Source organism: Barbus barbus, assembly GCF_936440315.1.
Source record: "Barbus barbus genome assembly, chromosome: 38".
NCBI lineage: Eukaryota > Metazoa > Chordata > Actinopteri > Cypriniformes > Cyprinidae > Barbus > Barbus barbus.
This window is the reverse complement of record NC_136716.1, coordinates 10990331-11005483: the sequence shown is the minus strand read 5'-3', so window position 1 is coordinate 11005483 and position 15153 is coordinate 10990331. Positions and strand designations below refer to the sequence as shown.

General features: G+C 38.1%; 1 protein-coding gene across 1 annotated transcript; it reads left to right on the top strand.

The window, feature by feature from the left end:
* Positions 1 to 14234: 14234 nt before the first annotated feature.
* On the top strand, positions 14235 to 15153 carry LOC306858126 (parvalbumin, thymic-like; the record flags this gene model as incomplete). Its single annotated transcript, XM_079398523.1, has 5 exons — positions 14235 to 14295; positions 14434 to 14571; positions 14616 to 14680; positions 14935 to 15034; positions 15125 to 15153. The coding sequence occupies 5 exons, from the start codon at positions 14235 to 14237 to the stop codon at positions 15151 to 15153; spliced, it is 393 nt and encodes a 130-aa protein (XP_079254649.1).

Genomic DNA, 15153 nt, shown 5'->3' with positions numbered 1-15153 from the left:
TGTTTTTTCTGTTGGTGCTAGGTGCTAATGAAATCTGCTTCAGGAGAATAAATGATCTAAATATTTCAAATAATTTCCTCAGAAATTGGAAGATGGTGTGGACATATCATGGTTGTGACCAGGAAATATTAACATTAGGATTTAAAATATTCTAAAACTATAAAACTTAGCAGAGCCTGTCTGACTGTGATGTACTCTGCAGAGAAGGACTGTGGCAAGGGGGTCCTTTAGAGTGACAGCTGCCCCTGATATTCCCTGATTTTTATTACATTTTAATAAATGTCTGACGGTGTTGACAAAAAGTGTGGACACAACTTTGAAACCTTATGAAACATACATGTGTCACTGAATAACAACCTTGCTTTGATATGAGACATTATTAAGTGTTACTTTTTTAAGGTCTTAAAAAACATTTGTATCTATTTTATAGCATATGAATGTTTGACACTCTGTGGACACATGTTTTAGATGTAGTGAGAAGACAATAAGTGTTATAGATTTCGCATTATAATGATGCAATTAAATTGAAGGGGATAACTGTGTTAAATACATTCTATTATTAATCCCCATAAAATTTCAAATGAAATTATTATTATTTTTTATTTTTTTTACCTAATAACAGTTACAATTGCTGGACATGTTTTATCCCATGGTTCAGGAATGACTGATGTATATATTCTGCAGTTATATCAGTAAATAAACAGTGTAAGGCATTTCTGTCTTTGCAGAACATAACAGGCACTTATTTATTGTTGTATACTAATAAAAGTGCACTGTAAAAAAAAAAATAATAATTTGCCAATTTTAAGGCAACCAGCTTCAGCACATTTTTGCGTTTTCTCAACTTGTTGTTTTAAGTTTATGCAACAAAAAGTTGAGAATCTCCTTCACAAATAAGTTGAGAGAACTCAAAAATCTGCTGAAGCTGGTTGCCTTAAAATCTTTAATTGGCTCAATTATTTTTAATTTTATTTTATTTACAGTGTGGAACATTTACAGGTATAAAACATACATTTAACCTAATACCACCAGTCCTGAGGCATTTTTTGTACTGCTTTCCGACCGTGTGCGGATCAGGACGAGGGAAGCTCCATCTCTGAGGACACACACAAAGGATGTCCAAGGCGCTCCTCTGGCAACAAAATCACTGATGCTGGAGTTTTACACAACACACTCATTCAGCATCAGGATATTGTTCCCAGCTGGCAACAGATGCACGCATATACACATACCCATCAGGCCTGAGCGTGGGGAGGAGCAAACATGCAGCTGGTAGTTCAATCAGACGCCTGACAAGAAAGTACAGGGAGCTTCAGGTTTCTTCATCAGGAATTTCGTACACTTATCGTGGTTTTGCTCCAGGCTTCTGAAACCAAAGACCTAACAGCTACCATTAAAATGAGCAGCTAAGTGCTTTCTGTGAGACAGAGAAACTGGAGCAGAGGTATTAAGGTATTATTCCTAAACAAAATCCTTATGCTATGCCCAGGTGCTGTTAATTTTATATATACATATATATATATATATATATATATATATATATATATATATATATATATATATGTGTGTGTGTGTGTGTTTCTAAAGAGACTATGATATAAAACATTAGAAATACCAATACAGCTCTTTGTGATATAAATGAAATGATCAGACACAAGAAATCACGAGACCAAAGTTCTCAGATAAATCATCTGGGGTCATGTTTCACTTTTAGTATAAAAAGCTTCTCTGTCTTAGCCTTATTTTTTCATAAATCACTGAGGGGAATGTGCTCACCCCGAACTATGTTAACAGACCTTGTAGGGGTCCCAAAGCCTAGCATGCTACCAAAAAGGGAAGAGGTTCACTATTTTAAGTGGGTTTGTGTTGATCTTCCCACCAATTGAGTGGTAACACTTCACAAAAAATGGGGCCCAGAACCTCACGCTATCCTTTTACACATGAAGAGCAGAATCATCATATCCCTCAAACGGATGGTAAGTGACACCGAACAATCCATGAGAGCTGTGTAATTGGATGCCTTTGGGCTTATTCTGAGCATGCAAATCAGAGCCAGTGGCGCGGAGAGTTACATGCCCCACTACAACATCAACTCCATTCGTCTGGTGCCCCACTGCATTCTGGGTAGGGGACAGCCTTGGCTGTCGTAACCTTTTTTGGAAAAGTTGTGAAGTGCCTCGTACAGCAGCTCTGGTGTACAGACGGCCTGAATAGTGCGAGTATTTCAAGACGGATTTGTAAACACAAATATATTACCACCTTCTGCTGAAATTAAAATGGTGCCGTACATTGCATCATTAATTAACCTGTTAACCCGCATCGGCCCGCGGGCGGGCCGGAAGGGCGTGGTCGGGCGTGGTCGGACTTTTTATTACCTTTGTTTTAGAACAATATTCAATCAATTATCATTAACTATATATCATTTGAAAGCTAAAACACTCAAGATTAACGATGTGAGCTTGTTTTTGAAATCAATACACCAGAGAGGAAAGGGTTAACAGAAATGCTGAAAGACCGGCCATTTAAAATGAACAAAGCGAACCGCAGTACTCACGTTTGATCGCCAATAGCGCTGGTCAGCTCAGACTATTCCAAGACACACCAGCATACATTTCAAGAGAAGGGTCCACTCTTCAAAATGCATCCACTTTTTAATCCAAAACAACGAAAAAATAGGGGAAAACACGATAGATCCTCCTTTGTTTACATAAGCGATTCGAGTTATAGTTATCGATAGCGTCCATTTTCCAATAAATATCGATTATAATTCGTATTCCAGCTTTGAAACGCCATCTATTTCCAGCAGAATCGTCTCTTCCGAGTAAGAATAGCCCTCCCTCGTCTCTCTCCTTCAATCGCAGGAGCTGTTATAACCCGGGACAGTAAGCGCGTCCGTGAATGGGTCAGCGAGGTGTCAATCCGGACACATCACAATAGGGGTGTTTGAACCCAGCCAATGCCTCGCCAGCACAGTTTTGATGGATGGAAGTGTTAGCCAACCACAAGGACGTTTAAAGTGATTGACAGTTTGAATAGTTTACGTAAGATTGTTTAGAGAATAGCTCGGCGTATTGTCCGTGTGTTTTCGTGCGCTCTCGGGTTACGCATGAAGCGTACACATAATGGCGTCGCAGCGCTACACAGACTGGCTATCAGCGAACAGATGTTGTCCAAAGCTCACATCTGAATCTCTCCATCGTGGATCTTCGACTTGAGAAGTGTTTCTGTGGCGTTTGGTGGTGTTTTGGAGGACGTGGGGAGAAAAATGGCTAATTTAGTAGCCGAATACGCGCTGAGATCGCTGGGAAGCGTGGATAGCATTAGCACGTAAGTGTCTCCACCCTCCTCTTGAATGTTTATGTGTCTTTATCATGTATTTGCAGCTTTTGTTTCATGTTAGCTGTTTTAGATTCTAAAAATGACAACGGAGAGGGATAATATGAGGGGATTACATGAGTTTTGTTCGTGTGGGTGGGTGGGTGTGTTTGTTTGTGGGTATGTCCCGGTTATTGTGTGTGTGTGCGTGCGCGCGTGTGTGTGTGTGTGTACAAAATGTAAACAGTGTTGCAAGTTTGATTTGTTTTGCTTACACACTTTCTCACTCTTTTTCTCTCACTCTTCCCTGTCTTTTCAGAGGTCTGGTGAATCCAGATGGTCAGAAAAAAAACCATTTTAGTGGCTGCTAGAGCGTCTTCCTCCACTGTAAATACTGTAAATAGTTTTTTTTTTTATTATTTAGTAATATTAGTAATAGTAATCTATTACTATATTAGTAAAATAGTAATATTCATAATATTCACCATATAAAATAAATAAAAAATACAAATGTTGTAAAAACAATGTATTTTGCATGTTTTGTGTTTTCACTAGTTCAAAAATGATCAAATCTGTTTTGGTTCACTGTTTTCATTATTGGAATTGTTCAGAATAAAGACTGTTTAGTTATGTTCAAATTCTGAAATAGTTTTGTGTTTTTTTGTGGTTTCATTGGTAGAGCAGTTCTGAATTGATATACATATGTAGTATGCAGTGTCTTATGGAGTCTCTAAATAGCATTTTTGAAAGGATTCCTAGACTTTTCTTGAAATAAAATATCCAAATGACTTTTCCAAAGCTTTTCTTGAAATGAAATACCATAAAGATGTACTTTCTGTAAGTCTTTACCTATAAAAAATTTATTATTTCATATTTTATTTCAGGAAATATTTAGGCGTTTTTTTTCAAAAATGCCATTTGTAGACTAACCAAATGACTAAATGAGTCAGCACTACAAATGCTGTTCAGAAATAGTTTTTTATTGTGTGTTTTGGTGGGCAGAGCAGTTCTGAATTGATATACATATATGTATTATGTAGTTTTGACTCATTTGGACATTTGTTTACAAAGTGTCTATTTGGGGTCTCCAAATGGCTTTTTTGAAAGGACGCCTAGATTTTTTTTAAATAAAAGCTTACAGAAACTACATTTTTGGGAGTATCATCCTCAAATTTGAATCAAAACATGGTCAGATGTTCAGCTTTATCTTTATGGTGTTTTCAGGCCTTTGGCATGAAAGTCTCATCCATTTTTCCCTTAGTGAGCTTCATTAAAACATATCGCGAGTCAATTTCATGTATATTTTACCTTGTTTTACTCTATTGCTATACTAATTTTGAGTTATTATGACTCTAGAGTAACAAAGGATCAAGTGTCTAGTTTCAAACAACACCAGATTTTTAAATATAGACCTTAGGGTTCAAGAGCTACAGACATTTTTATTTGGTTATATCGTTTTTTACAAAATGCTCAAAAATAGGGGCGCAGGGTAACAGGTTAATGTGTTTATAAATCAGCAATAAAATTTCGAACCACACTAAGCGATTTGAATTTATATCACCATAATAATTGTCTTTTTTCAGTTTCAGTTCAGCATGTAAACTTCGAATCCCCTTTTTTATTGAATAATAAATGCTACAAGTGAAGATATTGTTTTCCATATAAATATAGTTTAAAATAAAACTATTTTATTGTATACATATTTATTATGCTATTTAATGTCAATTATTTTATAGTAAATAACAAACATTCTATTAATGTTTATGCAAACACCATGCATAAAGTTCCAGTAGACCAGATATCTGTTTGCAATCTTTGGCCACAAAGGCTGTTTAATCTGAATTATTTTAGTATAATCAATGTAATGTAATAATTTTTGTTATTTAGATTTTCTGATTTAATTTTAAAGTTTAAGAAATTGTTATTGTTGTTGTTGTTTTATTATTATTATTTAAATATGTTTTTTTTATTTAATTTGTTTAGCTTTTTTATATATATTTGTATAGTTTTAATACTAGTTAACAGTAGTGACCCTGATCTAAGGATGAGTTGATTTGGTACTTGGTGTGAACTACTGAACAGTCTAAATTAGAGTGGTAGGAAGCTGGCTGTAAGCCAGAGATGCAACAGGGAGGCCAGTTAGGGCTAACTCCAGTCTAACTATTTACAGTCTTCTAGCTGTGACATGACTACAAAACAAGCTACAAAATTCACTATATTTGTCCAAATCCTTTCCAAAAACAGTAGTTTGAAGGGGATGTTGGTTGTTTGCCATTTAAATAAAATCTGTATACATTTTGCAGCAAGAGTCCCCCTAGTGGATCCTGAGGTGAAGTGTCTTCACAAGTGGCTCAAAGATTTCCATTAAAACTTGACAGTGGACTGAGAAAACAAACTATTTTAGATTATTACCGTTTAGCTACCAAGGAGATTGCACAGGGATCTGGTGTGATTTTGAGAATTAAATGGACTGAAATATTATTGCCCAAATGCCCAAAGCTCTTCACATGATGCCAGAGTTTTAACAATATGATTTTAATGGTTATGTTTTATTAAAGAGTTAGATTAGCAAACAGATCAAGCACCATATTCATTTTTATAGGGAACATATCAAAGTGTAACTCTGTGCTCTCACTTGTCGGCTTTACATCCTTAATCTAATCTTGTATAGTAACTATATATGGGCAGGGATGTTCAGTAGATTTCTCTATATGCTGTGTCACTATAATTTAAAAATAAAAAAAGCTCTGTCAGTCTCGGCAGTATGCCTGCCTTTGCTCTGCAGTCATGGATCAGGTTTACAGGTCATGTTGGTGAAAGGACATACTGAGAAAAATAATTATTTTATTCGATATTCCACAAATCAGTTTATTTGGAAAGACTTCTACAATATGTACCTATGCTGAGCTGCTTTTCTGCAAAATAAATTATATATGCCCAAGAAATTAAATTACAGAAAACATCTGCTAAAGAAATAGAATGTCAATTATTTAGGAAGACACCCAGAAATCATTAAATTCATCTGGATTACTACTTTATCTCGTTGTGAGTTTCATTAATAACTTTCCTTAAGCATGTTAACCCACATTACTACATGATATAATACTAATCAGATCATTAGTTTTATTTAGTCTGTTGTATAGTGTGATGTAGGAATACATTTTTACAACATTTTATTGTTAAAAACATTAATATTAATAAAAATTAAAATAGTATTTTAATTAAAGTTCAAAATGGATCCTATATAATAACTTTTATTTAACTTTGATATTGAGTCTAAAGTATTGGATCACACATCTGCAACCTTTGCCCTATAATCTCTAATACTAGTGTGTTTTACTTACTGGGACTTTCTATTTTCCTCTCTTCTCTGTGTTTACAGGATAGAGTTTATGCAAAGAAAAATGTCACCTGTTTTAAGTCTGGCAGACATCTCACTTACCGGAGCACTAAACCTGCCAGATGAGATCTGTACCAGGCTGAGAACATGTATTTGATCTCAAAATAGAGAAAGGAAAAAACATTTACGGGATGAAATGCTATAAAAATGCGATGCCAGATTTGTATCCAATGTCATGGCTGTATGCTGCCATTCTGATAAGTGTGAAGTCCATCCAAGAGATACTGTCATACTCATAAAACTAGAGCCAGGCCTGTGGCGGCTCAGGGAAATCCCAAAGGTACTGTACAAGCAGAGGGACAGTCACTGAGTCGTAATGCAACTGGCATGCTCTGCTCCTGTTGCATGGCCGACTGCATTTCAGTCAAAAAGCTACTTGGGACCACTTGAACAGACTGACCATATAAATAAAGCTTAAAGGGATAGTTCACCCAAAAATTAAAATTCTGTCATCATTTTGTTCTAAACCTGTAAGACCTTCATTCATCTTCTGAACACAAATTAAGATTTGACAAGCCTCTCTGAATTCATCAAATAGACAGTCAAGTCAAGTCACCTTTATTTATATAGCGCTTTTAACAATGTAAATTGTGTCAAAGCAACTGCACAATATCAAAAAAGGAAAATAGTGTCAATAATGTAAAATGAAAAGATTAAAAAAGATTTTCAGTTAAAGGCATTTCATTATTGAATTCAGTGATGTCATCATCCAGCTCAGTTCAAGTGAAGTGAAGTGACATTCAGCCAAGTATGGTGACCCATACTCGGAATTCGTGCTCTGCATTTAACCCATCCAACGTGCACACACACAGCAGTGAACACACACACACACACACCGTGAACACACACACAGCAGTGGGCAGCCGTTTTATGCTGCAGCGCCCGGGGAGCAGTTGGGGGTTCGGTGCCTTGCTCAAGGGCACCTCAGTTGTGGTATTGAGGGTGGAGAGAGCGCTGGACATTCACTCCCCCCACCTACAATTCCTGCCGGCCGGGGACTCGAACCCGCAACCTTTTGGATTACAAGTCCAACTCTCTAACCATTAGGCCACGACTTCCCCAGGAAGTTTGACTGCAAAGACACAATTTAAATAGTGTCTTTGCAATCAGGTCAACGATATCGCTGGAAATGAAGTGTCCCCAACTAAGTGCAGTGACCATCTGGGCTGGATACGGACTGGATCTGGTGACTGCAGTGACCATCTGATCTGGATTCAGACTGGATCTGGTGACTGCAATGACCATCTGGGCTGGATACGGACCGGATCGGGTGGCTACGGTAACTGGGGATATTATCCTGGGGCTCATCCAGGTGTCCGGCCTCTGCTGACGATCAGGGCCACATACATCATCTCCCGGCGCCGATCCACCATCTGATCCGGACACGGACTGAGAAACAGTATGGAAACAGACAAATATTAGCGTAGATGCCATTCTTCTTATGATGTAACGAGTACATCATGTGTTATTGGGAGTGTTCCCGGTTCCGGTTGATCTAATTAATGCAGCCTAACAATCCTTTAACGGATTTGAATAATAGAAGTGTATTAGTGTGTTATGTGTAAGCCAGGTTAAAGAAATGTGTCTTTAATCTAGATTTAAACTGACAGAGTGTGTCTGCCTCCCGAACAGTATTAGGTAGATTGTTCCAGAGTTTGGGTGCTAAATAGGAAAAGGATCTGCCGCTCGCAGTCGATTTTGATTTTCTAGGTATTATCAAATGGCCAGAGTTTTGAGAACGCAGCAGATGTGGAGGACTATAATGTGATAAGAGCTCGCTCAAGTACTGAGGAGCTAAGCCATTCAGGGCTTTATAAGTAATTAACAAGATTTTAAAATCTATACGATGTTTGATAGGGTGCCAATGCAGTGTTGACAGAACCGGGCTAATATGGTCGTACTTCCTGGTTCTAGTAAGGACTCTAGCTGCTGCATTTTGGACCAACTGTAATTTGTTGATGAAGCGTGCAGAACAACCACCCAATAAAGCATTACAATCGTTTAACCTTGAGGTTATAAACGCATGAATTAGTATTTCTGCATTTGACGTTGAGAGCATAGGTCACAATTTAGATATGTTTTTGAGATGGAAAAACGCAGTTTTACAGATGCTAGAAACATGACTTTCAAATAAAAAATTGCTATCAAACAGCACACCTAGGTTCCTAACTGATGAAGAAGAATTGACAGAGCAGCCGTCAAGTGTTAGATAGTGTTCTAGCTTATTACATGTGGGGTTTTTACGTCTGATAATTAACACCTCTGTTTTTTCAGAATTTAGCAGTAAGAAGTTAGACAGCAAGGATCCTACCATGATCAAGGTCCAGAAATGTAGTAAAGACATTGTTAAAATAATTCATGTGACATCAGGGGTTCAAGCATAAATTTTCGAAGCTACGAGAATACTTTTTGTGCGCAAAAAATAGCTTTATTCAACAATTCGTCTCCTCCACGTCACCCTATAGCACCATTTTGGTGAGTATCACAATGTATGCGTGTGCTTTGATCTGAACATAAACAACATATGCTGTTCTGTGTCAGCAGAAATTCGCGGATACGTTGTTTACATTCAGATCAACGCGTAAACAATGGAAACAACGTATCTGCATGGTGCTATATACGCTTACATTGTGATACTCTCCAAAATTTTAACAATGTTCTTGCTATACGCTTTTCTGGACCTTGATCATGGTTGGATCCTTGCTGTTTATTTGATGAATTCAGAGAGCTCTCGGAATTCATCAAAAATATCTTAATTTGTGTTTCAAAGATGAACGGAGGTCTTACGGGTTTGGAACGACATGAGGGTGAGTAATTAATGACAGAATTTTCATTTTTGGGTGAACTATCCTTTTAATGTCCATACAATAAAAGTCAGTGGGGACCAAAGTTGTTTTTGAGTTTCATTATACGGATAAAAACATTTATTTTGTCTGTGTTCCTTGTGTGTGACAACTTGAGGGTGAATAAATGATGACAGAATTCTAATATTTGAGTGAAATGTCCCTTTAAGTAAGTCACAAACAGCTTCCAAGGCCTCTTTCTGCATGTCAGCACGGCATTGGGAAAGACCTGGAGTTCCTGAGGGGGGGCTTTTCTAATTTTCAGCGGCACGAAACCAACTGCTCACAGGCTTTGTTGGATGAAGAGTACATGATGAAGTGTCCAACTCTGTGGCATGATAGATGAGTGCCGTTACACAACTGATCCAAGTCTTGGTGATCTCATTGTGCAGGTCCAGGACTCTCGCTGGCCTCTTGCCACTTTTACAGGCCCCCAAGAGGCATATCAATGATCAGCACAAGGGGAATTCGCAGCCTGGCAAGATAGGCTGCTCAATTAGCACCTTGGTGTATTTCACAGACATGGAAGTGGAGCAGCCCATGGCCACATCACTCACGTGCAGGGGGATCGTGGGATAGGAGAGACAGGTGTTGCGTAAGACCTCATTTCATCTGCGTGTAAATCAGACTAATAATAATAATGCCCAAATGTGCTCTAAATGTGTTTGTTTTGTGGGTGCCTTCAGATTTATGGCTAATGATGTGATCTGGGCCGAGGTCACCTCAGGGTGTCCATACATGCACACACAAACATTCCAACCTACACACACACACACACTTGGTGTTGAGTGATTGATGCTAGGGAAGAGGAGGGGCGGGAACTGAAACTGAGGCAGCCGTCTTGGCTAAATCTGAGAGTCCCATCGGCATGCTTCCATCACAGCTGGTCAGCTGGAAATAGATAGAGATGCAACTAAACCCGAGAGACGGGGAACAGCGCAATCTGTCCTCACTTATGAAAAACACAATCAGCTTTAATTAGGGATGGCTTTTGAAAGGTATTCCCATCCGCAGAGTCACTTTTTGTATGTGCCTAATGCTCTGATGACAATGCCGTTGGCAGATCAAGAGCAATTGATGATATATCAAACAAGTTGTAAATCTATCAAGAGAGGCTTAGTCAACTGTCTGTTACTGAGAACCTTGGCGTGGAAAAAAAGCATCTCAAAATAAAACAGGGCGTGTTCCAGACATGTAATGATTTAAATACAGTAATTGCAACACATTGCTCACTTATCAGCTTATTAATCATTTCTTTTAACTACCCCCTGACAAATTTAATAAGTATTAATGAAAATAACCACGGGAATAAAACAAAAACACTGGTAATTGATGCATAAAATGGAAAGGATATACAGTGGTGTGAAAAAGTGTTGGCCCCCTTCCTGATTTTTATTTTTTTGCATGTTTGTCACACTTTAATGTTTCAGATCATCAAACAAATTTAAATATTAATCAAAGATAACACAAGTAAACACAACATGCAGTTTTTGAATGAAGTTTTTTATTATGAAGGGAAAACAAAATCCAAACCCACATGGCCCTGTGTGAAAAAGTGCTTGCCCCCTAAACCTAATAACTGGTTGGGCCACCCTTAGCAGCAACAACTGCAATCAAGCGTTTGCGATAACTTGCAATGAGTCTGTTACAGCGCTGTGGAGGAATTTTGGCCCACTCATCTTGGGAGAATTGTTGTAATTCAGCCACATTGGAGGGTTTTCGAGCATGAACCACCTTTTTAAGGTCATGCCACAGCATCTCAATAGGATTCAGGTCAGGACTTTGACTAGGCCACTCCAAAGTCTTCATTTTGTTTTTCTTCAGCCATTCAGAGGTGGATTTGCTGGTGTATTTTGGATCATTGTCCTGCTGCAGAACCCAAGTTCACTTCAGCTTGAGGTCACGAACAGATGGCCGGATATTGTCCTTCAGGATTTTTTGGTAGACAGCTGAATTCATGGTTCCATTTATCACAGAAAGTCTTCCAGGTCCTGAAGCAGCAAAACAGCCCCAGACCATCACACTACCTCCACCATATTTTACTGTTGGTATAATGTTCTTTTTCTGAAATGCTGTGTTACTTTTACACCAGATGTAATGGGACACACACCTTCCAAAAAGTTCAAATTTTGTCTCGTCAGTCCACAGAGTATTTTCCCAAAAGTCTTGGGGATCATCAAGATGTTTTCTGGCAAAACTGAGACGAGCCTTTATGTTCTTTTTGCTCATCAGCGGTTTTTGTCTCGGAACTCTGCCATGCAGGCCATTTTTGCCCAGTCTCTTTCTTATGGTGGAGTCATGAACACTGACCTTAACTGAGGCAAGTGAGGTCTGCAGTTCTTTAGATGTTGTTGTGGGGTCTTTTGTGACCTCTTGGATGAGTCGTCGCTGCGCTCTTGGGGTAATTTTGGTCGGCCGGCCACTCCTGGGAAGGTTCACCACTGTTCCATGTTTTCGCCATTTGTGGATAATGGATCTCACTGTGGTTCGCTGGAGTCCCAAAGCTTTAGAAATGGCTTTATAACCTTTTCCAGACTGATAGATCTCAATTACTTTCTTTCTCATTTGTTCCTGAATTTCTTTGGATCTCAACATGATGTGTAGCTTTTGAGGATCTTTTGGTCTACTAAGTAGACCAAAAGATCCTCAAAAGCTACACATCATGTTAGCTACACATAGACATGTTAGCTACACATAGGCAGGTCCTATTTAAGGGATTTCTTGATTGCGAACAAGTGTGGCAGTAATCAGGCCTGGGTGTGGCTAGAGAAACTGAACTCAGGTGGGGGGGGCACTTTTTCACACAGGGCCATATGGGTTTGGATTTTGTGTTCCCTTCATAAAAAAAACCCCCTTCATTTAAAAACTGCATGTCGTGTTTACTTGTGTTATCTTTGATTAATATTTAAATTTGTTTGATGATCTGAAACATTAAAGTTTGACAAACATGCAAAAAAAATAAAAAATCAGGAAGGGGGCCAACACTTTTTCACACCACTGTATCAAAACTGGAAAGGATATCTCACAAAAATAAAATCCTGTCATCATTTACCCAATCACCATTTACCACCTTACCATTTCCAAACCAGTAGGACTTCTTAAGCCAAAGAGATTTTGAACGATGTTAAGGTATAAGGGGACCATAAAGGACCTTCATTATTTTTAAATAGTCTTTTGATATGACAAATACATCTGTGTTAAAATGCATACAAAAATAATTATAAAAGAAAATGTTTTAAATCACATTGCAGGACATTTTATTTTTCCAGAAGTATTTCCCAAAAGCATCAACTACCTACCTACACACACAAAAAAGCAAAACCTTTACTTTTAGGTACAACACCTTATTTACACAAAAAAGTTTATAGTAATACTTTAACGGTACAAATTACTAAGGTGCCTAAAATGCACCTTTTAAGGGTATGTAAGGTATACAAAGTGCTGTTGTACCCATAAAGGTACAATTTTGAACATTTTCTCTTAGCTCAACATGTTCAGTTATTTAAAAGAGCTGCCGTACATTCAATAAAAGAGGGAATAAACACTCACCAGCAATAAACAAGCACCATTACATTATGGTTTAAACACACTCTTTTGGTCCAAAAGCAGCAAAAACAATGCCCTTGTCATGAAATACACATTTACATAGTCATTAATGCTGTTCTTAAAACAAGACTCAAAGAAAAGCAAGATAATTAATATTGTCTACTATTTGTTAATATATACCAAATAATGGTATATTCTAAATCACATTAACTCACCAGGTCAAATATCTTCTCTGTCCGTTTACAAAGCATTTCTAATATCATAAGGCTCCAGACACTCTTCAATGCACCTGATGTAACATAAACAAAGTCAAAGCAAACAGTGTTATTGAGAATATGAAAAGTCCAGCCCCGATCCCCACAAATCCCTGTCACTCAGGAAACATGGCCTTCCTGAGGTAGTATGGAGCGGGACAAGGCCACAGGGGCAGGTAGTGGGCTGGAAGGATGTTTTTGTCATTGCTTCGGCCCCTGGTTGGCAGCAACACAGGCAGGCAGACGACCATCCTCAGGAAAAGAGCCTGCGGAGGAAGTGAAGCTGACGTCACAGTCCGCCTGCTCTAGATCAGCACGTGCACAAAGACAAAGCTATCGGTAGAGTCACGTAATCACAAAAGCAGGTGGACTTCATCTCATTGTGCTTCAATACTGTGACCAGGCCTTCTGCCTTTGATCTGTGAGGAAAATAAACATACTTTTCCGAGCATAATTCTCCACAGAAACTATTTCACTGCTATACTGCTTTTAAATCAAATTGTGTAGGCACACGTCCAATGAACAGAGAAGCAATAACAGGATGTTTACAAAGATAGTGAATGAAACATAATGGCTGAACACAAATATAACCTGCTGATATTTAGCAACACATCACATTTATTATAAATCATAAGATTTGTGTTTGTTTAAGCCAGTAGATTGTGAGGTGCTTTACTCAAGTAACAATTACAATGAGATGTACTTCTGTGTCCAGGGCAGGTCAAGTGGTGTAAAGGACACAGCTGCAGCTGACAAATAAACACTGGTGGTTTTTGACATCATGTAGTGATGGTCAGACTGCAGGTTTTGTTGTTATAATCAGCGAAGACACTGCTGCAAGTAGAGGCCTCGGATTTTCCTCAGCTCTGTTGAGAAATGGCTATCACAGATATTTTGGCTGCCTCTGATATTTCAACTGCCATCAGTGCATGTAAAGGTAAAGTGTGAATGATACTCCAATGAACAATACTTCAGATTCAGTTTCAGTTCAGATTCAGTTGTTTGTTTTTTATTCTGAAAAAAAATATTATTTTTTATTTTGTCTGAATTTTTCTTTTTAATTTGACTCTTGCAGCAAAGGATTCTTTCAGCCCAAAGACATTTTTTGCAACAGTAGGCTTGTCAAAGAAGTCTCCTCCTGAGATAGAGAAGGTCTTTAAAATGTTGGACCAGGACAAGAGTGGGTTCATTGAACAGGATGAGCTACAGTTGAGTAATTTGCCTAATAACATTTTTTCATGTATGTTTATGGTTCAGCTAGAGTGACTGAAAAACTGAGTTGCGAAATTCTGTTATATGTTAGGGATTGTGCTTATTACACGGTCAATACATGTTTTACATGGGCATGAAATATTGATTTGAGTTTACTGTTCCCTAGCATTTCACTAAGAAAAAGAAAATGCATTACAATGTACAATAAAGTAATAAGACGGACAATATTACAATAATGTTACTAGTTCTCTGATGGTTTTTTTTTCAATGCAATTGATTCACAAAATGGCAGCAGTTGTGTTTGTAAAAACAAAACAAAAAAAACGAGCGAGTCCGCTGTATAATACAAGAGACATAAAAGTAGTGGTACTTCTCTAAAGGGGCTCGTGCACTAACAGCAGCTGAAACCAAGGCCTTCCTCGTGGCTGGAGACATGGATGGGGATGGGAAGATCGGCTGGGAAGGTTGGTATCTAAAATACTCAGATATTTTATAAATAAGATAAGTCATGTATAAATGTAAGAGATTTATCTCCATCTCCTCATTTCCTGTAGAATTTTCAGCCCTCATTAATGCTTCCTGA